Genomic DNA, 27753 nt, shown 5'->3' with positions numbered 1-27753 from the left:
TCTCTCCCCCATACTCGAGGTGGGCCTGGGGCGCCAGGCTTCCCACAGCGTCCGACGCTGCTTCCCTCAAAGCAAAAACAATCCCACTTTTGCTCAAGATTTTCAATTACGTTTTCACCCCGTGTCAACCCAGCAGACTCTGGACTGCCTTCCCCAGCGGCTTCTGCGCCTTGCGTCCTTGGGAGAGAAAACTGCACGGCCGGGCACAGAGTGGATATACCCGTTTGGGGCCGCGTCCTAACCCACCTCCACCGCGGGCCTTACAGGGGCCCAGCTGCCCTCCAGCCCCACAGGCACCAGGCTGCAGGCTCTTCAAGCAACAAAACAAAACGAAACATGTTAGTGGCTCCAAAAGAAGGAAACAGGAAAATCCAAAGGCTTCGTTAAACGTGCATGTAGCACCGCACGATGTCAGCTCCATCCGCTGTTAAGTGTAACTTCCAAAGTCATTTCATCACACTAGGAAAATACCCCCCACACTTTGTAAGAATTCCTGAGCGTAACAATGAATTAAAAAACTAAACACTCACATTGCCAAGCAAAGAGCTACGCATACCCAGGTAACTTCACCAGCAAAATGGTAGATGCCCTGGTGGGTTCCGCCCCCAAGCCCTGACACTCAATGCGCTCTGTGGCGGAGGACCTTGCAGGGCTAAGGCCTCCGGCTATAAAGGCCCCGAAGGCGGGTCGCCAACGGTGATGACAGCCCAGCCTGGGGGAGGGGGCAGCGACGTGGTCCAGACCGCTCCCCGTTCTTACAGAGAGAAGGTGGGGCCGGCAGAGTCCAGGGAACTGGCGTGGGTCCCGGGATGGAAGAAGCAGCCCACGGTCGGCGGGCACCCAAGGCCTCGACCGGGGAGAGGGAGGCGCGTCGAGTCGCGTCTCAGAGCCCCGGCCCCACGCAGCCTGTCCGCGGTTCAGGACCCCGGGCCCGGAAGGCGGGGCGCTCCGGACCCTCTCGTCTGGAAGCGGGACTAGGCGGGCCGGGCCCCTCCTCCTCCCCGCCCCCACCCCGGTTTCGGGTCTCCAGGGCGCCGCCGAGACCCCGCCCCGCCCTGCAGCACGGACCCCCGCGCCCCCCAGCCCCCACGGCCCGCTCCCGGCCCGGCGCACTGACCTCCGCGTCCCAGGCCGCCAGGTGTGCCCAGGAGCGCGGCACCTCCCGGCCGCCGCAGCCCCCGCGCACTGCGCATGTCAGGCCGGCTAGGCTCGGCTGGAACCAGATCCAGCCGGCTGGGCGGTGACGCAAGCACGCGGCTGGGCGTGTGGGCGGGACTCCTGGCGGGGCGGGGTCAGGAGGTGGGCGGGGTCGGCCCTGCACGGGGGTTGGGGGGCGAGGACCACCCCTCCCCTCCAGGCCGAGTGGGCGGCGGCTGCTGCGCGGCCCCGGGCGGGGGAGGGGGAGGGGAGGAGGAGGGCCCTCCGGGCCAGGGGAAGGCCCAGCCCAGGGCTCCGGGCACTTCCCGGCCCACAGCTCGGCCGCCGAGTGGCAGACGCTGAGCCCCCGCCCAGGGGTCTGCCTGTGGCTCTCCTCACGGCGCGGCTCCCTGGCAGGTCCCCACAGGGGAGGCAGGAAAACCACGCGGTGCAGTTAACACGGACGCGTCTGCCGACCACAGGCTCGGTCCCCACCCCCCATCTCCACCCCCTGCAGCCGGGTAACCTGGCCTGCTGTCGCCTCCCAGGGCGTCTGCGCATGCGCTTCCCCTGACTGGAGCGCTCACTTCCAGCGCCTGTCAACCCTCAGCTTCGGGGAAGCCTTCTCTGCCTCACCCGCTGAACCCGCTGTGTAAAGCCCCTAGAGCTCCACGCCCCCAAACTGAGCTCCACAAGCGTAAGGCCGGGTCTGCCCACCGCAGACCCACCCAGCAAAAAGCAGGTGCTCAGTAAAGGCTCACGGAGCAAATGAATGAAGGTGTCCTTCTCCTAAGACAATACTGCAAATCAATTTTTATAGTCCGAGGAAAACCACGCTCCCGCAGCCGGAGCCTGCTGAACCCGCCCAAGGCCTGCAGCAGGCTCTGGAGGCGGGGCTGGTTTCGGGGGGCTGCTCCGGCACCCTGGCGTGAGGACACGCTGTCCCCTGGGTGCTGAGGCCGTGCGCTGGCTGGCGGGTGTGGGTGTCCCAGCTTCCCAGCCCGATGAGGACCTCCCAAGGTCCCAGAGTCATAGAGGATCTGCGTGCTGATTTCCCAGTGCATTTCCTGTGTCAGCCCTGCAACCCAAGAACCCCCAATCTGGTTTCTTCACGGTACTATTCTGGTGACTCTAATGGGCCACCGTGGGAGGCTGGACAAAGGAGAGAGCCGGAGGGGAAGAGCTGGCCTGGGGCAGGGTGAGGGGCGGACACCGCACACAGGGACACGCAGCGCAGAGGGAGCTTCGTGCCCGCTCGTCTCACACTCCCAGCTGCCCTGTTACCTACGCTGTGCAGACGACGTAAAGGGTGTGAAACGGGCCGGGTCTGCCGCTCCCGACCCAGCTCCTTCCCAGGCCCTTCTCTGCCCAGGGACCTGCCTGCAGGACACACTCTGTCCCCGCAAGCCCTCACACAGAGGCAGGTGGGGCTCACCCCCAGAAGGTGCTGCTGGGCTGTGCTACCCCCTGGTTGTCTGTTTCTGGCCTGTGTCAGACAGCAGCAGGCACAGGGCCACTCCGTGCACCCTGGGGCTACCTGTAGGGACCCCAAGAGAAAGGGCGCTCGGTCCAGCCCCGAGGGCCTTCGTGGCCAGAGTCCAGCTGGTGGAGCGGGACAGTGTGGCTGAGAGGCCTGCCTGCCGTGTGGCCCCGGCAGCAGCACACTGGGTCTACCTCTGAGGGGCCACCGAGGCCCTAGAACCCCATGCAACTTGGCCCAGCAGCTCCCGGCCAGGAAGCATGGGTACATAACAGACCTGGCTGCATTCCACATACATTCGTTAAGCAACACCTTCACATGAGATGTTCTTCTAAGTGCTAAGCTTACTGTGGGGAACGCCTGCTACCACAAACCATGTTCCAGTGCCCCCACAACTCCTATATCATAATGCTACCGCCCACCCCGCGATGGCACTAGGAGGTGGGGCCTTTGGGAGGTAAGTAGATCCCGAGGATGGGGGCCTCGTGAAGGGGATCAGTACCTTCATAAGGGAGGGCACTGGCTGTCACTAAGAGAGCTAGCTCCTCACCCCTCCACCACGTGAGGACACAGCAAGGAGATCAGGGAAGAGAACCCACCGGACACCAAAACGGCCAGTGCCTTGGTCTTGGGCTTCCAGCCTCCAGAACCGTGAGAAAGGCATCGGTTTCTTATAAGCCACCCAGCCTACGGCATTTTGTGATAGCAGCCTGAACTAAGACCCCCCGGCCATAGTTAGACTGCCCTGAAAGGCTATAATACTAAGGAGGAAATAGGGACAACAGACAGAGAGTCGGTTGACTTACATTTTGTCATTTTAAATGGCTGGAGGAGGACGGAGGTCAAGGAGACAGTGTCAGGACAGTGACACCTGAGACCCAGAGGTGAGGGCACGGCCGTGGATATTTGGGAGAGAGGTGGTCCAGGCAAAGGGAGCAGGCAGCCACATCCCGGGGAGGGGGCACAGAGGCCCACGTGAAGCAGAGGAGAAGCCAGGATGGCTGGAGGTGTGGGGGGCAGAGTGGAACACCTCTGCTGAGCTGGTGCTCCAGAAGCATGAAGTTGCCACCAAAGCCTCCCCCAAGGCAGGAAGAACAAGCTCTCGAAACCAGCACCCCAAGATCACGGGGATCATTCGGAGTCATTCAGCAAAGAACAAATATGTCCCACGCAGACATTATCAGCCAGAACGTCCGGCCCATCAGCAAGCACAGTGTTCCCGGGCTTGGCACCTCCCGAGAACCAACCACTGGTGAAATCACAGGAGATGCTGCAGGGGGTTTGGAACACCCGCCTGGATGCCCGCATCTGCTCGCAGCCCCCAGAGCTCCCGCACACACCCCTTCCCTCACACGTGGCCCCGCCAGCGGGTCAGGCCCTGCTTGGAAGCATTTGGCGGGTGGAAATCGTGAGTGCGCGTGTGAGTATGGGGGGAGCCCCCGCCCCAGGGGAGCAGGGTCCGCCGTCGGCCACAACAAGAGGAAGCAAAGTGCTGCTCAAGGTCTTGGTGCAGCCGGCCCGCCAGCCCCTCCAGGGACGGCCATCGCAGGGCCTGGCTGTCACTAAAGCTATCGCAGGCCTGACTCCAGAACCTTGTGTCCAAGCCCAGATGGTTTCGCTGGAATTCTATCAAACACTTAAAGAGGAATTAACACCAATTTTATATAAGCTCTTCCAGAAAACGGAAGCAAAGGAACCATTTCCCAGTTTGCTCTGGGAGGCCAGTGTTACCTTGCCACCAAAGCCAGACAAAAATAGTACCAAAGGAAAAAGAATGAAAGAGAAAGTGAAATATAGACCAAAATCTCTCATAGATGTAAATGCAAAAATCCTACTCCGCAACACATTAAAAAAACTACACACCATGACCAAGCAGAGTTTATTCCACAGACGCAGTTTTCAAGAATCAATCTAATAAACCCATCATATCAACGGGCTGAAGAACAAATATCACATGATCATATTAACTGATGCAGAAAAAGCGTGTGGCAAAATTCAAAACTCATTTATGATGTACATTCTCAGAAAACTAATCATAGAGGAGAGCTTCCTCAACTCGGTATGTAACATGTAAAACTGCCCCTCCCCCCACCAGCTTGGGAACAAGGTGAGGAGACCCACCCTCACCACTGCCATTCAACACAGCACTACATGTTCCAGCCAGGGCAAGAAAGCAAGAAAGTGCAAGCGAAGGCACTCGGATTGGAAAGGAAGAAATACAGCTGTCTATATTTACAGATGGCATGACGGTCAACATAGAAGAGCCCAAGGAATCAACACACTTTTCCCCTGTGTATGTCTTATTACTGCAGCACGGTTTGTTGAAAAGACTCGCCACTGAATTACTTTTACACCTCTGCCGAAAATCAAGGTGCGGATGTGGGACAGTTTCTGGGGTCTCTATTCAGATCCGTGTCTCTCCCTCCATTAATACCACACTGTCTGTTTTTGCTTACCATTAATAAACAGAGATTTATTTGGAAATTTCTAAACCTGCCGTAAGTGGCGCTTGCCAAGCCCTAGGCCCACCCTCCTTACCAAGCTCCGAGGAGCAACAGTCCTTCCCCCCTCTCCCCTTCACCTCCCCCTGCCTTCCACCAAGCACGCCCACCCACACCTCAGGCCACGGCAGAGAACTAGAGTGCGGTCTCCCTCTAGGAGGCATTACCCCTGGGCCCAAGAGCCTGGGTGGCAGCCCTCCGGCATCCCAGGAGATGATGGCGGCCAGAGGTGCCTGCATAGGGTTAGGAAAGAGAATAAGGAAAGAGGCACCTGAAAAACCCCAACTTACCCCTGAACAAAAGCTCCTGCGTGGAAAAACCTGCTCCACGAAGAGTGCAAATGCCCAAAGGGTACGGAAAACCAGCAGCAAGGCTGGGCTGGTAGGAATGGTACCACACTGCCATGTTAAATTCAGTTTCAGCATTCATAGCGAACGCACAGAAATACGGTTGGCTTCTGTATGTTGATCTTGCGTCCTGAAATCTACTGCACGTCTCAGTGATGGCCATCCATCCAAGGCAGAGGGAGCAAGGCCATGGGAGGGGAACCAGCCTGCACGAATGTCCAGCGTCTAGCCTCGGCCCTGAGCCCACGCTTTTCTGTATAGGGGAGCCTGCCAGACCCAGCCCCCATCATTTCCACAGGTCACGTGGGGTAAAACCCCCGACCCCCACCCGCCCTCCTCTGAGTCCTCGGGCAGGATCCTGGCACGGGGCAGACTGCCTTCCCCACATGGCTCGGCCAGACCTGGGCCTGGGACCCTTCACTGTAGTGGGGATGGTGCCCTGGCTTCTGGGGCCACGCCTGAATGGCAGGTGGCCAGCAGACTCCGGGATGCCCCCGGCGCGGGCTGCTGAGAGGAAACCCCGGGCCACGCACCCCTCCAGCGACCCTGCTCCTGCTCTCCAGGAAACACTGTGTCACGTGCACTATTTTTTTAAATTAAGTAATTAATTAGTTTAACTAATTTATTTTTGGCTGTGTTGTGTCTTCATTGCTGCACGTGGGCTTTCTCTAGTTGCCGCGAGCAGGGGCTACTCTTCGTTGCGGCGCGCGTGCTTCTCATTGCGGTGGCTTCTCTTGTTGCAGAGCACGGGCTCTAGACGCGTGGGCATCAGTAGTTGTGGCGCCCGGGCTTAGCTGCTCCGCGGCATGTGGGATCTTCCCGGACCAGGGCTCGAACCCGTGTCCCCTGCATCAGCAGGCGGATTCTTAACCACTGTGCCACCAGGGAAGCCCCACGGGCACTATTTTTAATGTCGATTAAAGGTTTGCGAAGAGAAAAAATAAACTCCCAGAATAAAAACTCTGGTTCTTTCCCCTCCTAACCCCAGATTCGAGGTGCGTGCCTGCGAGGTCCTACCCGGCAGCAGCAGCAGCAGTGCTCAGTCTGGCAGCGATCGACGGGCTCCCTCGAGGGACAGGGCATGACAGAGGCTCCCCGCCAACCGTCAGCAAGACAGCGAGTCCTGCTTTGTGAACCCCCTCCTGCAGGAGGAGTGGAGGGGTGAGCGCACATGGGGCAGGACGCAGGTCCCAGCAGGCGGCCCCGGGACGTGCTCAGGCCCACCACCCTCCCTCTTTTCTCCTCTTTCTGTTATTAAGGGAAGTGTGGTGACCCCCTTTGTCCAACGGTGTGGCCCATCTCCCCGTCCGCCCCTCACTCCCAGACATCTCATCATTTCTTCACACGCACCTGGAACACTTCAGTGTACGGCTCTGATGTGATCCGTGTGTTTTATACCACACGCACACACACACACACGCAGTTCACACAAATAAAAGCACACATGACTACAGCGGAGCAGCTTTTTCTAAGTAACGGAATATCGTCATTGATTGCGTTATTTGGAAGCCGGACCGTGAGCTCTTCTTGGCTAAAAGTGTGGCAGAAAAGTTTCGTCAGCAGAGCTGGGTGACGTGCTCCCCGACTCTGGGGAGCGCTGACTTGACTCCTTGGGAAGGAGCCTCTGAGGCTGCACCGCGGAGGCCGGCCTCCCAAAGTCAGACGACGACTGGGCGTCGCACGGGCTCCCACCATCAACTTCCTCCACGTCCTTGGCTCCGAGGGAAGATCCAGCTTCGAGAAAACCACCGAGCGGACGTGGCCCTGTAGCCACGCTGGCTCTTCCCCTCCAGGACCGCTCAGACGGCCCCGGGGAAACCCGCCCTATCCAAGCGGGGGAGCAGCCTGGGGCCCACGGGCGGGGCTGCACAAAGGCTGAGGCGCTGCGCCCACCGCAGACGACGGACACGGAGCACGAGGGGCCACCAAAGCCCACCGACCTGGTACTGACCTGGGCTCCAGCCCACGAGCGTGGCAGGACCCTGTGTAGGTCAGTTCCTCTCGGGGCCTTGGTCTTCCCACCTGCAAAGCGGAGCTGCCGAAGCATCCCCGGGAGCTGGGAGGCGCTCTGACGAGGCTGCCGGGCCGCACGGAGCCCCAGCTGTCTGCTCTGGCCAGGGGTCTGTTATCCCCTGGACCCCGGCCTCTCTAAACCGGGCCTGGTGGCCACCGGGAATCCCACTCAAGTGCAGGAAATCACTCCGTAAAGACTGTGGCACAAGGCCAGCCATCGGGGCCCCTTCCCAGGTCCCGCGGGCACCGCGGGCGACCTCGCCCACGACTACCCGCTCGCCCTGCACCCTCGTGTGGTGCAGATAATAAGCAGGCTCAGCGCCTGTTTCTCTTGGACACAAGAGCCGACGTGGCTGAACAGCCGGGGCCGCGACGAACCTCAGTTAAGCACATCGTGGGTTAACCTACAATCCCCGCAACGGATCCGCGCTGCTGCTGCTGCTGGGGGAGGGGCGCCCAGGTGCGGAGCCCTCACGTGCCCGTGCTCCCCCTGCATGCGCGTGCCCCGTAGCGGGGGGTGGGGACGTGCCCTCGTCTCCCCACCCGCGGCTGGAGCGGCCGTGCGAGAGCCGGGGCAGCTGAGCTGGCGAGGGCTGCAGAGCAGCGGCAGCGCGGGGCAGTGCGGCGCCGGAATCGGAGTGGGCAGCGGGGCCCGTGCGGCGCGTCCGTAGGGCGGCGTCCTCGCCACAGCCGCCGGCTCGGACACGGAAGAGACGTAAGAGAGCCAGGCTCGTGGCCCACCACCGTGGGTCGGTGGTCCCTCGCACATGGAGGCCAGGATGAGAAGACGGCCACGGGGCAGGGGAGGGCAGGCCGCTGTCGGGCGAGCGTCGGGACACCTGAGAGCCGGAGGGGCCGCCCTATTGCCTAGCCAGCTGCCGTCAGGCAGCCGCCCAGGGTCTCTCGGGAGGGGCCACATTTTCCAGACCTAAGAAGCACCACGAAGGCCGTGCCAGGGCTGCTAGGTGTGCGGGGCGCTCGTCGGCCTCAGGCTAGACGGAGCACCGGGACCAGGCCTCAGCCTCGGTGGCCCTCCTCCAGGCTGGCCCAGCCGCACCCCTGCCGACTGCTGGCGTCCCTGGTGCTCGCCGTCGGGGACCAGAGCCCCGGCTCACGGCCTGCCTCGCGCCGGCCTGGGGCTCCTGGAGGGCGGGCCCCGTCAGCGTGCTGACCTCTCAGAGCCACTGGTCTCCCCCAGGCCAGGAAAGGCGCAGCTCGGGCAGGGCTGACACCGGGTGCCGCTCCACTGCCCTCCTGGAGTCTGGGTGGTCCCCGCGCCAGGCCCTGCACGCTGAGGGCAGGGACCCTGTCACACACCCACCCCGGGCACCTCTCACATTAATAATGGGGAGGATCTGCTTCCACGGAGGACAGAAGAGGTCCCGCAGAGGCCGAGTAGGGTGGGATTTAGAAAGGAGGGGGAGGCAGCGAGGCAACTACGCTGACAAGGGTGACGACCCAGGACGACCACACAGAAACCACGGGCCCAGCTGTCAACTGACGTCCACCCCCGGCCCCTCCAGGGTGGGACTCAGGTTCTCACCAGACCCTCACGCTTCCTTACCAAAGTCAACTATCGGGGCCTGAGCAACACGACTTATAGTAACAGAGCCACAGAGACATCAAAACACATAACCTCACTACAAGAACTAATAAGGGAACTTTAAACGTTCCTTGCCCTTGACCCACGTTTCACATAGAATCACATTTCCTCGTAGGTGTGAAACTCCTAAAAAGGTGCATCTCCTAAACGTGCAGAACTCCTGAAAAGAAGGGCCCACCTGCCTTGTCGGTGAGGGCAGCCGTCACCCTCCCCGCCCCTGAGGGAAGGACCAAGTGCGGCCCCCGCAGCAGGTGACCCTCGAGTCCCTGACCAGCAGTCCAGAGTCCCCGGCGTGGGATCGACTGCCGCTCGAGGACAACCGGGGAAGACGAGTCTCAAGACTGGTGAGCAGTCTCCATCCACGGAGAGTCATGTCCGTGACCCCAGCAGAGCACGGGCCGGAGTCTCTGCTGCACAGTGTGGCGCACAGTTAGGGCACCAGCCTTGTGAACACGGCGTGTGCAGCTACAAAGGTAGAGGCCTGGGGCCTGGGAGCACCTGACTGCTCCTTGGGGGCCTCAACCAGAGAGCAGGGGAGGCCGACTCCTCGCGGTTTTCAAGTCAACACCAGACGATGCAGTTGGAAACCCAGGAACCAGGACCAGCTTCCCACACCTCCCACCCCCAGGACGGTACAGCTGTCCCTGCAGACACCTGGGTCTTGCCCAGGAGTTGGCCTGAACTCTGGGAGCAGCTAGCAGCAGGCCACAGAGCTGGGGCCCCACGGAGCGTGTTTACATTCCCCAGCTAGGGAACGCTGATCTGGGCTCAGCTGGAGGGTGGGTCCTCTTTGAAGATCCCCCGACACACACAGACTCTGCCATTCTCCCTGGCCGGGGCCTGCTTGGTGGAGGAAGTCTTTCTCTGCAGATAAGGCAATGGGGTGACCCGAGGGCTGAGGGGCTGGGACGGGGCTGAACGCCTGCTTTTCCCAGTTACGATCAGCAGCTCACCAGGCGTGGGCACCCGTGGGCAGACCTTGTTGAGCCTGGCATTCCAGGGACTCTGACCAGGAATTCTGGGGTCCTAGGGCTTTCAAAAAAGTAGACGACAACACGTCTTACGCAGATCGCTAGGACGACGCAAAGTCCCAAGCCCTGATCAAGAAAGCAGAGACCACCTGAGGGCAAATTCCGGCTCCACTCTGCTGCATGACCCCAGCGCGCTGCTCAAGTTTTCTGAACCTCAGTACAATTTAAAATGAGCAGGGCGCCGCACTCCGTTGATGGTAAGGCGCGTTTCCTCACTTTGACGACCCTAAGAGCAGCACGCTTCTCACAGCAGACAGCGTCCGACTGTTTTCTTGTAGCGGTCCATAACATTTTGGCGTGCGCAGCGCGCACGGAGTCTCCGACTTGATGAAACATGGCGCATATACCTTGAAAGGCTGCTCTGAGGGCCCAGAACAGAAGCTGGCACACAGCCCGTAGTCCCTCGCTGCTGGATGTCAGTGCCGGCTGACGGGACTAGCCTTCCCACGGCTGGATGCCTGCCTGCTGCCACAAAGACCTGGTGTTGGCATGGCGAGCAAGTTACGGTAATGACAACGGGGCCAAGGGGAGGGTGGGGGCCCCAGGGGTCTGTACATGACCCTGACAGAGAGCGAGAGGCAGTCTGGTCCCCCAGCTGACCCCCAACTTCCCTCTCCGATCCCTTGGTCAGGAAGCTGTCCTGTCAAGCAGGATGGCCCAAGGTGGAGCCCTGAGCCCAGCCGGCAGGACCATGACACCCAGGGCCAGCCTTGGTTACTATTCCCATCATTCCTGTTCCGTCCACCCCTGGTCACACAGCACACGTGGATTTTCAGAAATGTTCTTAGCTCTGGAGCCAGATCGCGTTGCCAGGAGCACTATTACAGCACAAGCCTTAGAGCAGAGAAAACGACCTTGTTCTGTAACTTTCCCAACACCCAATTAGAACAGCAGCTACGGAATTAATGAGGCTGCAAACGGTGCACTGTCTCTTTAAATGGTTTTCCTGCGGCCAGTTGTTTATAAAGAAATTCCTCAGGCCAGGAAGTAGGAGGTGAACCTGGAGCCAGCAACCACACTTGGGGAAGAGGAGCAGGTGCGCCTGGCAGGCCCCGATTACAACCTCCGAGGGCGGGGTGTCTGTCCCCTGCGGATTAGAGCGCGTTCTGACTCAGCAATCTGGCCCGCCCAGGACCTCGGCCGGCCACCGGCGCGCCCCCGGGGGCGGGGCGGACTCCCGGGGCGGGGCGGGGCGGGGCGGGAGCGGCGCGGTCACGTGTGTACACAGGCCCGCGCGGCGTGCGCGCCGTCAGCCCCGCCGCCTCTCTCGGAGCCCCGAGCTGCCCCCCTCGCGGCGACTGCGCGGTCCGCGGCCCAGCGAGCCGGTGAGTGGGCGCCGAACGCGGGGCGGGGGCGGATGGGCACACTCGGGGTCTCGGCCCGCGCGGCAGTAGCACGGGACGCAGCGGCCCGGGGCCGGTGCTCCGCTCTGAGCTCTGACTTTCGGGTCCCCTCGGCCCCGCCCGGGCACTGTCCCCCGGCGGGTGGGAGCGCTGTCCCCGCCCGTGGCTGCCCTCCAGCCGTGCAGAGCCCAGCCGGCCGGGGCCGCTGCCCTGCGGTCATTCACCTGTCCGGGGCAGCTGAGAGCTGCTGGCCGCGTAGGAGGCTCAGCAACACCGCCGGCTCCTCACATGTCCTGCCGGGGACCGACCGCCTGCTCCCGGGTCACCGTGGTTGTAACTTTCGTCCCCTTTTATGATTACAAAATCTTAGGAACTTCTGGAGCAACGTCTAAATGGAAATATCAAGTGTCGTTAATGGTCTAGGACACTTGATAAAAAGATAAAAACCCCTGGGCATAAGGCTCCTTCAAAACTTGAGAAGAAGGCAGTGCCCCAAGCCTCTGAGCGCCCATCTACCCAGGACCAGAAACCCAACACCAAGTTAATGACATGAACACGGTAGCCGGGTTCATGGTCTCCGTGGGGCCCTGGTCTCAGTGTCGCAGTCTGTCCGGGCTTTGGGGAGACAGAGGGTGCGTCTGGACCTGACAGACTGTTCCCCCATCGCTGGATGTGCGCTCACTTGGCAGCCCCAGGCCACCTGCCGACAACCAGCTCCGTGCCTCCGCGAGCAGCGGCCCCCTCCTCCCCGCTCTGTTTGCAGCATCTAGCGGGGCTGGCCTCCAGTCACCCGGGGGCGAGCAGCCTGCTTTCCAGGCCTCTGCAGACGCGAGAGTGTGAACACGAAGACTCTGACCATGCTCCAGGCCGCCCACGCGTAAGGGGGACCAGACACTAACACTACCGTTGCAACTGGCTCCCCACCAGGGCGCCACTGAGAGGGAAAAGAGGCCCTATTGAAAATTATGCTGAGGGGACGGCCACACACTCCATGACCCGCTGCAGGGTCCAGCTCCCCACACTGGAACCCCTAGTATCTTCCTAAATGAAGAAGTCCTCTCTAAGATAACAGGCTTTGAAAAACCATAGCTTCATCTGGTGAGTGCGTACTGTGCCGAGTCACGGAGAGGAAGCTGGGGGGGCCCTGCCCTTGACCACTGCTGTCCTGCCTCCCTGGGGGGTAGGGAAACACCCTGAGACGAGCACAGCATTAGTTCTGCACTGACTTGGGGTCCCTGGAACTCAGAAGCCCCTGGCAGGCAGGTGACGGGAGAAAGGCACGCAGAGCCGCCGGATGTGGGCGTGTGGGGTTTTAGGTTAGAACGGAGAGCTGCTTATACCTATTATATAACGAAAAAGTGACATGCTTGCAAAGATCCCTGCCAGGAAGCACGCGTGCATGATTGCCGGTGGGAAGACGGACCGGCCGCTTTCCGGGGCGGGGAGGGGAAGGTGCTCCTTGGGCAAGCTGCATCCATCCTCCAGGCCCTAGCATGTCATCTGGACCCTGGAAATACAACCTGCCGCCGGCAGGTTGCACCCCAGGGCTTGTCTGGGGTGAGGGCTGCTGTGCTCTGCGCAGGACACACCCAGGCTGCTCCCTCCTTCGGCAGAGCGCCCAGCTACCTCCCCCTGCTCGCCGCCGGCTCCTCAGCGCTCTATGGCTCAAGCCTCTTGCACGACTGGGCCACACCAGGCTGCGTCTGTCCACGGGGTCTCACAGGCCCGGGACCCCAGAACACCAGCCAGGCATCAAAGAGCAGAAGGGACTCAGTGTAGGGAGGAAAAGCAAACTTTCTAATTTGAGAAGCTAGAACGTGATGCTGCCAAGGGGCCGAGTTCGGCCCCCAAGACCTGCCAACAGAACACCCCTTGAGTAGCGGAGGAACAGGGGGGCACGGGCCGCCTGTCCCATGCGACCCCGCGGGTCCCCTTCCTCCCACACACGTGGTGGGAGGGCGGAGCGCACCTAGGAGGTTCCCAGTTTTAATGAGAACCGAGGAAGGCTATTACACCAAGTGTAATGGGCGTTCCTCCCTTGGAAAGAACCACGGGCAGCGATAAGATCTGTGGCTCCGAGCACCCCCCAGGTAAGAGCACACCAGGGAGAGGCAGGGCGGGGTGGGGGAGCCCAGCAGGGTGCCGGGCTACGGAGCCTGAGCGGAGGCCCGGTCTGTTCTCCGTGTGGCCATTGAATTTCTGAGCGAGTCTTCCTGGTTCTGTTTTCCCCTGGTTGAGATTACCTGGAAGGAGCACTAGCCTCAAACCAAGGTAGTCAGTGGACAAGAAAAAGGCAAGAAACCAGAGCTCCACAAACAAGAGAACACGTGTCCCATATTCTCCCAGGGTGAAGAGCCTGGGAGCCCGGGCGGGCGTCCCGGGCCGTTGGTCCCCGTTCCTGCAGCCCTTCCCGAGCGGCGGACGTGCCGTTCTCTCCCACGGAGAGCCAGAGGCAGCTCGGTTTATGCCTGAGGCAGGCTGCCTGGTTCACACTCACCACTCTTCGGTTCAGAACCTTAAAAAGCAACAGGCTACAAAACTCAGGACACCCCATCTACATAATGGACCGTTTCTTATCACAGCCAGGAAGGCGCAGCGTCTGTGACAGGAATCAGAGGCGTAAGCTCTCTACATTGAAGACCTATGAAAACATCAGCCTTTCCGGAGCGTCTGGCTCCTACCAGCTGCATGTTAATTGTAGCTGGAGCCTCTATCCACTGTTACAAAAGGAAATAAACATTCAGGAGTCGTTTTCAAAGCATTTTGAGGGCTCCAGAGCATTCAGCTGAAGTCCAGGTATTACCGTGCGCGCGGGTCTCCAGGACTAAAGCCAGGCCGAGCCGCACTGCCCAGGCACTTTGGGGAAAAGCCTGTGACACCATCTCAGGCCTCCTCTTCCCGGACACAGCCAGCCAGGCTGCAGGGCACGGATCAAGGAATGCTCCCCCTTCAGGGAGCTCTCGGCAGGTGGGAACAGACGAGTGCAGTGGGACAAGTTCAGCGACCTCGGACGGGAGTTAGCTGGTTCTGCGGGCTGTGTGCGTGCACACGCTCACACTCGTGCATGCGCACACGCTCACTCAGGACCCCCTGCCCACCACAGCCGCCCGCTCCCCGCCCCCTGCCAGGTTGCTGCTCTGACGTGCTCCTGGCATCCTCCAATTTCCACAGAGATCACAGTGCACTGTAGCCCTGAATTTGAGCAAGGTTTTTAGTTACCTGTGGACATTCACTTTTCAAGGGTTGGTTTATACCGTTCTGGGTTCTTTTTTAAAAAAAAAAAAATCATGGAAGAAAGACGCCGACATCGGGCCTCAAAACACTTCCAGCAGCTAGCCCAACTAACGTGCAGTCCTTGCCAGCAGAGAATGAAAGAAGGGACGGCGGAGCATCTGTAGGCAGGGGTGCCACTGGGGTGGAGACTAGCCCCATGGGGCTGGGACCCCAGCTCAGCGAGCGCAGCCCCAGAGACTCGCCGCCTGTGTTGTTCCCGAGGCCCTAGTGGGGTCCCAGGGACTCTGAGCTGTGATGTGGGGTCTGATGGGGCCCGCAGCCTCCCCCCGTGAGAACTCACGCTCAGCCTGTGCCCGCGCTCAAGCCCTCTGTCCTCTCTCCTCCAGCTTCCTCTCCCCACGTGTCAGTTGGCAGAGAGTCTGAGCGAGAGTTCACGCAGCAGCTTCCTCTGCAGTAACGGACCGTGGGGGAGGATGAGGAACTGCAGCCCGCTGCGCACGCCGGGGGCTGGCCAGGCTCATCCGCTGACCGCACGTACTCCACCCTCGCGACAACCTCCTGACCCAGGGACCAAAGCCAGGCAGCTGTGAGCAGGGAGCCCGGTCCTCAGCCATGTGGAGTCCCGGTCTCGGCCCCTCGGCCCAGTTCACAGGCCACTGCTTGGTTCCCTCGCAGCCGTCGGGCAAGAGCTCTCAGCAGGCAGTGTGGGTCCCTCCGAGGGGAGGACTGAGTCAGGCAGGGGGCGCACCCGAGCTGCCTTCTCTAAGTATAAAAGCAGGGCCCTCGGTGCAGCAGGGCTTGGACGTGCGCCCCGTGGCCCCAGGTCCCCAGGTGGGCACCGCTTCGCAGCTGCCCCGGCTGTTCCGCTCCATTGACCAGGCCTGTGGCCAGTCCCCCGCCAGGGCCCCGCAGTCACCGATCATTGGGAGGGAGCTGCTGCCTCACTGCGCTGCCCCCACGCCCTGGACACCGCGGCCCCTCCTGGGCTTCAGGGCTTCCTGGGCCGCTGAGCAGAGGCTGGCCTGTCAGCTCACTTTCCCTGAGGCCCAGCCACGCCCACCTAGAGCGGGCCTCCACACTAAGCCCGCAAGACCCTCTCGGCCCACATGTGACTCCAGTACCCACCCAGGCCACAGGGCCATCCGACGGCCTCCTGGGTGCCAGAGAGAGCGGCAGACATCCTGGAAGTGCCTGCTCAGGGCCCAGAGCAGAGCAGGGACCATCTTCTCCAGAACTGAAGACAGCAGGAGAGCTGCCCTGGGGTGCTCGGCCAGCGCCGCACACTCTGCGCTCATGCCAGCATGCACCTTGGAGCCCGGCGACCGTGGGTTTTCCTCTCGTGGTGTCTCCGCTCCTCCCCGCCCGAGCCTGGAGCAGACAGCTCTTCAGTGCCATGCCGACGACCCCGCCGAAGAGCCTCCCGCCCAGCACAGCCGGGGGAGCTCCCACCCGAGGGGCACACAGCGTGACCACGGGGTGGCTGAGCCTTCCCGGGGCTGGAAGTTGGAGGGTCTGGGAGAACGTCGTCTTGAAAGATAATTATTGGAACCCAGAGAGGGTCTTGGAAGAAAACTATCAGTACTTCTGTGCACGGGAACATCTGTGATGAATGACACTCACTCCAGTTGAGGGTCAAGGAAGAGAGGGGGCTCTAGAGACAGCTGAGTCCTCAGAAACGGGTGCGGTGGGACAGAACCCCGAAACGGCTCCGTGCCCTGGGCCTCCCGTGGAGACAAAACCACTACTTCCACGTCCGGCAGCCCCGAGCAGGGCTCGCCCTGCCCGCCCCGTTGGAGGTGGCCGCCCTATCGCCATGCCCTTCCGATGGGCTAGCTTGAGGTCAGTGGCAGTGCCGCTGCCCAGGTACCACAGGCGGATGCCAGCTTGTCTGACCGTGAACCTCTGGCCTTGGGGCCTCAGCCTGGTTCCCTCCAGAGGGCAAGGCCACTGGGGCCCGAGAGGGGACCCTCTGTGCTGTGGCAGTGGTGACCTCGGCTGTGTTCCCTTGAAGGCTTCCCTCAGCCCCCGGTGCCGCACACGCAGCAGGTGGGCAGGGAGGCCTGAGAGCGTCCCCATCACACTCAGAAAGCAGCAGCCCCAGCAGGCCACGCGTAGGCCAGCTCGTTGATCGGGCCCAACGCCGCCCGACTTCCTGGTCCTCTCAGATTCTCTGAAAAAAGCATGATTTTTGAGCTCCAGCCTCTCCCGAGGCTACCCTCCTGTGCCATGCGTGCAGCCAAGCCTGCAGAGAAAGACCCTGAGCAGGTGCTTCAGTGTCAGGGGCAACGTTCTGAGCCAGCTGAGCCCCCCGCCCACAGAGATGACCTCCACCCTGGAGTCTCAGGCCGGCGGTGCCCTCCCGCGGGCGAGGTACTCTCTGCTCTGCCAGGCTGGCCACCCTCCTCTCTCCTCTCCACTGCTGGCCCCAAGCCTGGAACCACCCTGGCCCGAAGCTAAGGACCTCTCCATCCCCTCGAACAAGACTGGCCAGACGCCCGCCGCACAGCAGCCACGCCGGGACCAGGCAGGGGAGCGGACGCGGTGAAAGCCGCCGTGCTGGCAGGGCCGAGGCTGCTGCTTCAGGAGCATAATCAGAAACAAGACAGCGGGGATGCAAGTCACCTTTAGATCAGTGATCAATCCCCTTATAGGAGGAACAGGATAAAGCTGTAACGGGACCACCGCGGACAGCCCGAGGCGCATGCCAGGCCCAGCCTGCGGAGCTGCTTCCCGCTTCTCTGCCGGGCCAGGACACTGGTGCCGACCAGCCCGCTCCCCCGGCCCAGGGCCACACGCCGGCCGAGCAGATGATCAGGGCTCGGCGGTCCTCCCACTGGCATCGCTGTGATCCCCGAGGCAACACGCCTGCACGCGTCAGGCGCAGCCCTGCTCTGTGGACCGAGGCTGGTTGCAGCCCTGGCTCGGCACGCCTGCCGCAGAAGAGAGGCGACCGCGCACACACCTGTATGTTCCCTGGGCCCAGCGGAGGGAAGTCAGGCAGGGTCCCTGGGAGGAGGCCAGGATCCCAACCAGGCAGAAGAGAGGTTCGGGCATGGAACCGGGACCCAGCTGGGCTGGCGGGAGTGGGACTCCACGGAGGGCCCCTGGGTGCAGTCCCGTGGGAGGACAGGAGGTCGGGGCCACTCCTTGTGTCTCGTCTGACGAAGGGGCTGTGGACGAGACCTGGTGTGGGCGCTGCAACTGGGTGCTGGTGCCGGAGGAGGCATGGGGGAGATTTGGAGAGTGGAGACACAGCGAAAGCATGAGAGGAAGGTGGCCACCCCGGCCAGCGAGTCTGGAGGCGGGCCCGGAGGAGGCGAGGCGGGAGGGCAGCCGGACAGGACAGAGCCGGGAGGACAGGACAGCCGGGAGGACAGGACAGAGCTGGGAGGACGGGGCAGAGCCGGGAGGACAGGGCAGAGCTGGCGGGGGCGGGGGCGGGGGGGGGAGGGGGGAGGGAGTGAGGGCACAGAAGAGGGCAGGCCCGGGAGCATCGAGGGGCCCAGCGGGCAGCAGCGCGGGCAGCTCTGACCAGGAGGTGTCAGGTAGGCCCCAAGGACAGGGAGACAGGACCAGCCTGTTCCTAAGGCCAGCCTGGACAAGAGGCCACTGGGGTCCTTGCTTGCGCTGACCCCTGGAGCTGAGAGGACTGCAGCAGGTGACGGGGCCGTCAGAAGTTGGATTATTAATCCTGCCACTTGGGGAGAATGTGGCAGCTTTCAGAATGAAAAGCGCCAAACGCTCCACATTCGGCACCACCAGGGACAGCCCACCGAGGCACCGGGGAGAAGGAGCCCAGCCACTCGGGGCCTACCTGGCCTCTTCTCTCCTGCCTCTGGGAGGGGCAGGACCACAGAGAGGGCCCTTCCTGGAATCCTGGTCTCTGCGCTGGCAGCCGTTCCAGTTCCTCTTTCTCGGGAAGGAAGTGAACAGAGCTGGTAACTGGAAAGACAGCCCAGCCCAGCCCAGCCCTGTGGAGGGGGTGAGCCAAGCCATTGTTCTCAGGCCCCCTCCTCACAGGGCCTGGGGGTGCGGGGGTGGGGAGGAGGGTCTTGTTCCCAGATTCCTGCACTTGCAAAACCAGAGCACAAAGGGAAGTGGGGGGACCGCAGGCGGCGAGGGGAGGAGGCAGGGCCAGTCTGCGGCCAGCAGGGCAGGGCACCCTGCAGGAGTAGCACCGGGACCTGGACAGGGCAGGACGGCCGCCCCCACCACCGTCCTCGGGATACCCGGCTGGGCTTCGAGCGGGCCTGACCGGCTGCCCTGCCGCCGGGGCGGGCAGTCACTTCCCGACACGACCGCTGCTCTCCCGCCAGGCTCACTGCCGCTCGGCAGGTCTGGGGGTGTCACAGTGCCACGTGCCAAGCGTCCCCAAATGAGATCCCCCAGCTCCCCTGCAAGCCCACAGGCACCGCCCGCGCAGTCTTGAGCCAGGTGGCCCCCCACCCACGGCCTGCAAGTGTCCCAGTGACACGTCCCCTCGGTGCCAGCGGTGTCACCCATCTGCTTCCTTCCCTTCTTCTCACTCTGCGTGCCCACGCAGGTGAGGATGGGCCTCCCCACTTCAGAAAACGCCAGGCACCTTCCTCTGTGCATGAGGCGGCCCCCCCAGCAGGTGTCCCTGCCCTGGGCCCTCTGAATGACACCTGGAGACCAGGGGCCTCCAGGAAGAACGTAGGAACAAGAAGCAAAAATGGACGGAAAGCAAGTGCAAACTGGTACTTTGAGCTCGCGATCTGCACCTGAAATCAGAAGTGTCCTCACGGTTCATAACTAAGAGGACGCACGCAGAGCTGCTTGTAGCTCATGGGGCAGGGTTTCTAAGTTCTGTGTTTATGAACTGCCGGAACACAAACTCGGGCAGGTTCTTAATCTAAAACCCGGCACTGACTCCTGAGACACTCACAGCCCCTCTCGGGCCGAGAGAGCCGGCCGTACGAGCACATGAGTGTGTGAAGGAAATTCTCAGTAGGCTGACTCCACGTGACCACCTCCCAAGAACGGAGCCATTTTTCAGCCAGGGCAGGGCCCCTGGCAGCAGCTCTGCCCCTCCTCCGACAGCGCTCCCCCTGCCCTCCTTGGCCGTGGCCCACGAGCCCACAGGGCCCCCCTTCTGTCCTTGGTTTCCGAGAACCTCTGCTCAGTTGACTTCCCCTGGCTGAGCCCGCCCTCCACATGGATGGGGACCCCCAGGAGGGGCGGGGGCGCCAGCGGACCCGCCGTGGGGCCATGGGGGGAGCCAGAGGGCAGGGCTGCCCATCCCACACGCTGGTCCTTCCAGACACAACCCTCGCGCCTCAAACTGGCTGGAAACAAGAGAGGGAAGAGCCGTTGCACCCGCCCCGGGAGGAGGGGCGTCACGAGAACCCACAGATGGACGCCCACGCGTGCAGAGATGTGGCCCCGGCACCAGGAGACGTGGGGCCCGGAGTGAGGCAGGGCAGGCATGGCAGGAGAGTGAGAGTGTGTGGACGGCAGGAGGGTAGGGACTGAGGCCCAGGGGCCGCTGGACGCCCTGCGAGCCATGTGAGGCCAGAGTGGAGGGGGACCAGGCCGCAGGCTGGTCACAGCATGCACAGGCCGCTCTGGTGGACAGGCTCCCCGGCCCCCAGCCACTTTCCAGGCCGTGGCTCAGCAGGCAGGAGCCTGCAGGCATTTGGGACAGAGATGGGAGAGAGCGAGCCAGCACTGAGTCGGCAAGAAGAGGACGCAGAGGGCTCCGAGGACCCCACGAGGGCGTGTCACCTGCCTGGAGCGCCCGCCGGCTCCCCTGACCCCAGGACTCTGGAGGGAGGACCCGTGTCCCTGCAGCGGCCGTGCCCCTCCCAGATGTGACGGAGCCGGCAGGAGGGCAGCAGCTCGGGACCCGCGTCACCCCGACCCGGCACGCCTCGGCCCAGACACAGGACGGCGGGGAGGGTGGAGCAGGGTGATCGCAGGATTCCGCGACTGATGTGGGAAACCAGGGATGCGCCGGCAGGGCTGCAGCTCCCACCGAGGGGGCTGACGGGGCCGCGGGAGGCCAGGCCTCGGGTCCACCCCCTCCTCTCCAGGCTTTTGTCACCATGGCCCACCCAGTCACCCCCCATCACCAAAAGGTGACAGCAGGCACGTTATGGCTCCAAGAGCTGTACGTTTCCCTGGCAAACGGGGCCAGGGAGGCTCCCGCGGCCAGTAGGGTCCTCACAGCTTCCAGCCACGCCACCTTGCGACCACAGAAAACACGCATGCGGCAGTTTCTGGCCGTCCCAGCTGGTTCAGGGGGCAGGGAGGGGCCCAGGTCCGGTGGAGGGCAGGACTCACGCGCTGCTCTCCCCACAGCCCGCCATGTGGAGCTGCCCACTCAACGGCACGGGCGGCGAGGACCAGCTCCCCTGCCAGCACGTCCAGCGGGCCCTGTCCGCCCTCTCGCTGCTCTACCTGCTTGTCGGCGTCCCCCTCGGCCTCGGCTACAATGCCCTGCTGCTGCTGGTCAACCTGCACGACCCGGGCGGTATGACCATGCCCGACGTCTACTTCGCCAACATGGCCGCGGCCGGCCTGGTCCTCGGCGCCCTGGCGCCTGCGCACCTGCTGGGCCCCGGCGCCGCCGGCTGGGCCGTGTGGGACGCGGGCAGCGAGGTCCACGTCACGCTGCTGGTGCTGTTCAACGTGGCGGCGCTGGTGACCCTGTACTCCACGGCGCTGCTGGCCCTCGACTGCTACATCGAGCGGGCGCTGCCGCGCACCTACATGTCGAGTGTCTACAACACCAGGCACGTGTGCGGCTTCGTGTGGGGCGGTGCCCTGCTCACCGGCTTCTCCTCCCTGCTCTTCTACATCTGCGGCCACGTGGCTGCCAGGCTGGCCGAGTGCTCCCAGGTGCGGCACACGGAGGCGGCCGACGCCATCATGCTGCTCAGCGGGTACCTGGTGCCCGTCCTGGCCGTGCTGTACGCGCTCGTGCTCCTCACGCGGATCCGGAAGGAGGACACGCCACTCGACCGGGACGCGGGCCAGCCGGACCCCTCGGCGCACAGGCTGCTGGTGGCCACCGTGTGTGTGCAGTTCGGGCTCTGGACGCCCCACTACCTGACGCTCCTGGGGCGCACGGTCCTGGCTGCGCGGGGGAGGCCAGCGGACGGGCACCACCTGGGGGCGCTGCTCCTCGCCAAGGACCTGTCCAGGTTCCTGGCCTTCGCCAGCAGCGCTGTGGTGCCGCTTCTTTACCGCCACATGGACAGAAACTTCCCCGGCAAACTCCGGCGGCTGATGAAGAAGCTGCAACGTGGGCCCCAGAGCTGCTCCTTGGACGAAGCGGGGGCACAGCCGGCGATGGCGTAGACGCTGCTCCACGGGCCTCGGCCAACCGAGGGGCAGACGGCGCGTGGCAGAAGGCACAGCCCGCAGGGACCGGGTCCCCCGCGCCCGCTGCTTGCTCCCCCCCCCCCCCCCGCGTCCAGGAGACTTGCTGGCCCTGCATCACCCGCTCCCTCCCTCCCTCTCCCCAGGAGACCAGGCAGAGCCAGGCGAGTCCCCCACAAGAAGCCACCCTCAGGCCGAGGCCGTGATGTCCGAGCAGCAGGTGCCAGGCGTGAGGATGAGCTGGGCCATCGGGGTACCTGGCCGCCCGCAGGGTGTGTGCTTGTCTCCTACGGGCGCCTTTCTGGTCCACGCCTGCAGCAGCCTGCTTCCCTCAGCCTCACGTCTGGCTTTCAAATGAGTGATGAAAATCTAACGCCACTATTTATACTTTGTATTGTTAAAATACTCCATCCCCCCTCCCTCTTGTTTTGTTGTGTATGAAGAGACGTTTGGTAGGAAAGTCAGAAGGTATTAAAATGAAGGAGACACACACGGAAGCGCACTCGGGGGATGGGTGGGTGGTAGGCTCGCGGGGCCGGAGCTGCTGGCGACTTGCGTGCATGTGGACGTGGTGGGCGAAGAGTCCGGACGGGGCCTCTCCTGACCCTAGGTGTGCCCCCGGGTCACGTCTGCTGTCGCTGGGCCTGCGTGGGTCTGTCCTAAACAAGTCCCCAAAGCGCACAAAAGTAAATAAACTGAAGGAAGAAAAGTGCTGTTAGGATTTCTAACCTAACCCGAAAGCCGATGGGACTGCCGATGGGAAAGAGGGATTTGGACAGGCGGGCGTCACTGGGGCCACAAGGGTGCTGCCTGCTCCCGGGACAGACAGACGAGACGGTACAGACCAGATGACCTGACCAGACGGGGCGGGGCGCAGAGGAGCCTCCCTTCCCCCACCCCAAGTCTTCACGAAGAAATTACTGCCCCATAACCCTCTGACCCTCAGTTCTGAAACCCCCAAACTCCCTAGAAACAAAGATTCATTTTTCAAGTTCGCAGCAAAGGTACGAGGGTACCTTTCTGAGGAAAGATGAATGTGATGGTGGGCGCTGCCCCAGCCCCTGGGCTTCTGCCACATAAATACATGCATGTTCACTTCTGACCACCCAGCTGCCCCGAGGAGGAGGCTGGCTCTTTTCTGTGGCATCTACCGGGGAAATCGCCCCATTTGGTCCCAGTCTCTTGGGAAATTGAGCCCTGAGTGAGCTGCAGTGCTTTTCTACGTGCAGACTGTTTCCCCTCCCGGCTGAAGAGCCTGTGCAGAAAAGCACAGACACACACTGGATGCCGGGGATGGTCCCCGCCCTGCCCGACGTGGCCCTGGGGATGGTTCTGGACAGTAAACCTCGGGGATGGGGAGGGAGGGACTGAAGAGGTGTCTGGGTGGCTCCGGTCCGTGACAAGAGCACAGCCGCCTCCAGGGCCCCGGGCTGTGGTGGGATTTGTCTTCAAATTCCCCATCCCCTCGGCTCCTCCAGCAGCTGCCCCAGCAGTGGGCTGTGCTGAGGGCGCCCCACAGGGTCCCGGCAGGTACGGCAGCCCCATGGGAGCTGAGAATACAAGCCCCACCCCCCACCCCCCGCTTCCCTTTCTGCTCTTTGCTCCCACGGCTCCTGGGAAAAGGTAAACCCCCAGCGCCCAGATCTCTGCCTGCAGTCCTGCACCGCTCAGCCCAGCTGGTCTTCCCCAAACAGGACGGGGGGCCTGAAATCACTTTATTTCTGATCAATTTCTCAGTGGCTTTGGTCGCAAGCTGTCTAGTCTCTGGGGGCCTCCTGGGTGGGGAGGTGTCAGACAGCAGCAGCCACGCGTTTCTGTCCCTCCCCCGTCCCGGCGTCCACCTCTACTGGTGACAGAGGGACATAGTGGGGTCTCAGCTGCAGGCCCCTCTGCTGCATCTCAGATCCCCCCCCAGGGCCCCCGCACCTCAGGGCACAAGCCCACCTTTGCCTCGGCCGCTGGTGCCACAACACAGAACCTACTTTCTGTGGACATTTGCTTGACGATCTCATGCTGAATTCACCTCGGTCACTTCCTGCCGTCCCAGTATGTTTGGTTTGATTCCCAGTACTCCTGCCACGTTGCCAAACACTGCAGTGAACTTTTGAGCCCTTCTGATTTGGGGGCTCGGGGTGGTGTGGCCGTGGACTCGAGCCACTTAGAAGAGAAGGAGGAGCTACTTGGAAAAAGCCAAGGTGAAGGGTACACTCAGTCCTTTTTTTTTAATCTCTCTGTGTGTTTTAATTAATTTATTTATTTTGGCCGCACGGCATGTGGGATCTTAGTGCCCTGACCAGGGATTGAACCCATGCCCCCTGCAGTGGAAGCAGAATCCTAACCACTGGACCACCAGGGAAGTCCCCTCAATCCTGTTTTCTTAACTTACCAGTCCTATATTCTTCAAATGCATTTGCAAGATACCAGAAGTTTTCCAGCTTATGTTCTAAGGTCTGCTGACACTTCCTGACTATGATTTTAAAGTTAACGATCTTATTTTTGTCAGTAGACAAAAGGTCACCTACCTTGCTTGCCATGCTCCATTATTTAAGATCCCAAAGGTGAGTTTAACCTTGAATTTATTTCATGAAGGTTATAAAATTTAGTGTAGGAAACTGGATCTTTTGCTAATTGTAGCAGATACATCAAGACATCAAACGTTTGTTCCATTATAAAAAGCACCTGAGGGGCTTCCCTGGTGGCGCAGTGGTTAAGAATCCGCCTGCCAATGCAGGGGACATGGGTTTGAGACCTGGTCCGGGAAGATCCCACATGCCGTGGAGCAACTAAGCCCGTGAGCCACAGCCAGTGAGCCTGTGAGCCACAACTACTGAGGCTGCATGCCCTCAACTACTGAAGCCCGCGCGCCTAGAGCACGTGCTCTGCAACAAGAGAAGCCGCTGCAATGAGAAGGCCGCGCACAGCAACGAAGACCCAACGCAGCCAAAAATAAATAAATAAATAAATTTTTTTTTAAAAGGCACTTGACAAAGGATAAACCAGGAATAAGAAGTTAAACTACACATCAAGCTATTGAATTTAAAGTCAGTTGGGAAATTTGGGGGCTTTGTCATTTCTAACGTGTTACGTCCGCCCAGATGGCCTGTGCCTGAGAAAGAGGAAACTGCTGAAGACGACTCACAGGCTTGAAGATCAAATTATTTGCTCGTTATCAGCCAACTTCTGAATTCTTCTGTGTGTATTTCCAGGGGTGTGTGACATGTCGGCAAACAGCAGAAAGTATCACAGAAACAGGTTTTTCCTGTCGTGACTTAAACCCCAGCCTCTTCAGTTACCCCGTGGCTCCTCCGTCCTCCTCCCAGCTGACCCTGCACCACGTGGGTCTGGACGCCCGCAGCCGTGGGGCCCGTAAGTCCTACGCGGGTCAGCTGCCGAGCCGTCCAAGGGCCCACGGTGCGTCCACGGGGCCAACGGAGGTCGGATCCCACATGCCTGCGTCACTGCGGGGCCAAAGCCGCGGTACAGACGGTGACAGAGCATCTCACTCCCGCTCTGCACGTCACGCACACAAGCCTCCAAAGGGGACAGACACCCACTGGCTCGCTCAGGGCTCCCGCGAGGCCAGGGCTCCTCGGAGGGCTGCTCACACGGCTGTGCCATCTGTCAGCACTCTTTGCCCTGGACACTGAGAACCCAGCGCTTCCTTCATGCCTGTGGGTTTCTCAGCTGTTCCATGGGGAGAGGGGGCAGGGCCACTGCAAAACCGCCCGCCCTCACCACCACGTGAGCCCACGAGGCAGGTCGCCGATGGACTGATGGACTGCGCTTTTAGGTTCTAAGCAGGACAACAGGCGGCTGGGTGACCGACTGCCAGCCTCCAAGCAGGCGTGTTCGCGGGGCGCCCTCCAGTGGCCGCCGCGGCCCTTCACTCTCTGCGCAGGCGGGCCTGCGGGACTGGCCCCGGGCAGCTCCTAACAGCGTGAAGCGCTGACCCCAGACGAGGAGGCCCCATCCGCGTCCCGGAGTTTCCTTCAGAAGTCGGGCTGTGCAGATGCTCTGGCCCAGGAGCCTTGGGGCTCTCAGGACTCACAGCAAATCCTGCTTTTACAAGACACGCCCTCACAGCAGTGGAGGTGAGCTCAGTCCATGGGGTGCCGCTCCGCGTGCGCACGCACAGGCACACACACAGCCCCCGGCGGCACTGAGCCCATGGGGCCCGGCTTTCACAGGGGCAGCCCGACACTGGACTTCGTGCCGAATCTCTGACCTCCAGCAGTCGGGTCTCTAAGGCAGAGCACTGCACGCAGGGGCTGAGCCACGGCAGGAAGGTAAAGAGCGAGCAAAGCAGTCAGGGGACGTGGACGTGTAAGAAGTGCTGGAGCTTTTGTAGAAAAACTTTTTATCGAGAAAGAGGCAACAGCGACTGGTGCAACGGGAAGGGGCCTGCTTACGCTGGCCAGCTGCCAGCCCCGCGGGGACTGCCCGTCACCTGTGCACACAGGAAGTTTCCAGATCTACAGAGGGTCACACGAAGGGTCAGGGTTCCTTAGAGATTTGGCCTCGGGCATCTCTCTTCACCGGAAAGCAAGAAAGAGCTAGAAGACGAATGGGTCGTGTCAACAGGACCGGGAGCTCTCCCCTCAGCCTCGCTTGGGACTATCTGAGCGTAAAAACAACAGCGAGCGTGGAATTAAAAGTCTATGCAGGGCTTCCCCAGTGGCGCAGTGGTTGAGAGTCCGTCTGCCGATGCAGGGGACATGGGTTCGTGCCCCGGTCCGGGAAGATCCCACGTGCCGCGGAGCGGCTGGGCCCGTGAGCCGTGGCCGCTGAGCCTGCGCGTCCGGAGCCTGTGCTCCGCGACAGGAGAGGCCACAACAGTGAGAGGCCCGCGTACTGCAAAAAAAAAAAAAAAGAAAAAAAAAAAGTCTATGCAGACACTCAGAGGGAAGGAGGGAGGAAGAAGCAGCAGCAGGAAGTCGCCACCTTGTGACCCAGGGCCACCAACCCAGGCGGGACCCGTGAGAGACCCGGGGTCCGCGTGCATCCCATCAACCACGCTGGCGCACCTGGCCTCTCGGCCCCCGGTCTGTGTGGCACAGGGGACTTGAGCGGACATGTACGCAGCCAGGAAGGCCCTAAAAGGCCGAGTCCTGCCGGTGGGCACGGGGCAGGCAGCGACTGGCCGAGTGGAAAGGGCTAGAGAGCCATGTGGCCCGCCCGCCCCCTCCCACCAGCAGGCTGACACGAAGGGTGTGGGGGTGGTCACCACGTCTCATGCACCTTCAGGGTTACAAGTCAGCGTGCTGAGACCCTTCAGAAGACGCAGCCCAAGACAGTTCCCAAGAGGTCAGCATGCGAGTCAGATGGGACCACAGGGCAGCGTGGTGACAAGTGCTCGCAGGAGAGCCTGGCAGAGGCCGTGCCCTGTCCTGGCCAGCTGAGGACGCACAGAACCACTGGGGCGACCCTGACTGCACAGGTTCACACTCAGGACCCAAAAGCACCCATGACGGCAAATATTCAGAAGCACGCGTCCACAGAGGCCGTGGTTAGTAAGTGACGGTCACCGCGCTACCGGAGCTACGTACCCACTGAGATGTCTGCAGAACTGCGTAGGAGCACACAAAGCACCGAGGGGCTTGGCCGCACTCCCGCCGGACGTGGAGCCTGCTCCGTGTAGACACAGGACCACCCAAACCCCACACAGAACCCCCACCACTGGGACGGGCTCGTCTCCCCACCCTCTGACCCAGGCAATCCTG

At 61.8% G+C, this 27753-nt stretch overlaps 2 protein-coding genes across 5 annotated transcripts in view; one reads left to right on the top strand and one right to left on the bottom strand.

Moving 5' to 3' along the window:
• The window catches only part of C15H7orf50 (chromosome 15 C7orf50 homolog), a 96710-nt gene that overhangs the window by 16709 nt on the left and 52248 nt on the right, over positions 1-27753 (bottom strand). The gene's annotated exons all lie outside the window — the stretch shown is intronic.
• On the top strand, positions 11344-22742 carry GPR146 (G protein-coupled receptor 146). Its single transcript, XM_060032576.1, has 2 exons — positions 11344-11437; positions 21011-22742. Exon 2 carries the CDS (start codon positions 21017-21019, stop codon positions 22010-22012), a length of 996 nt encoding a protein of 331 aa, XP_059888559.1. The 5' UTR covers positions 11344-11437; positions 21011-21016; the 3' UTR covers positions 22013-22742.

This window comes from Delphinus delphis, chromosome 15 (assembly GCF_949987515.2).
Source record: "Delphinus delphis chromosome 15, mDelDel1.2, whole genome shotgun sequence".
Lineage (NCBI taxonomy): Eukaryota > Metazoa > Chordata > Mammalia > Artiodactyla > Delphinidae > Delphinus > Delphinus delphis.
Note: the sequence above shows the minus strand (reverse complement) of the source record. Positions and strands in the feature narration are given on the sequence as shown.

Bases quoted from the DNA above. Each gene is read 5' to 3' on its own strand.
- GPR146 (XM_060032576.1), top strand. From the start codon at position 21,017: ATGTGGAGCTGCCCACTCAACGGCACGGGCGGCGAGGACCAGCTCCCC.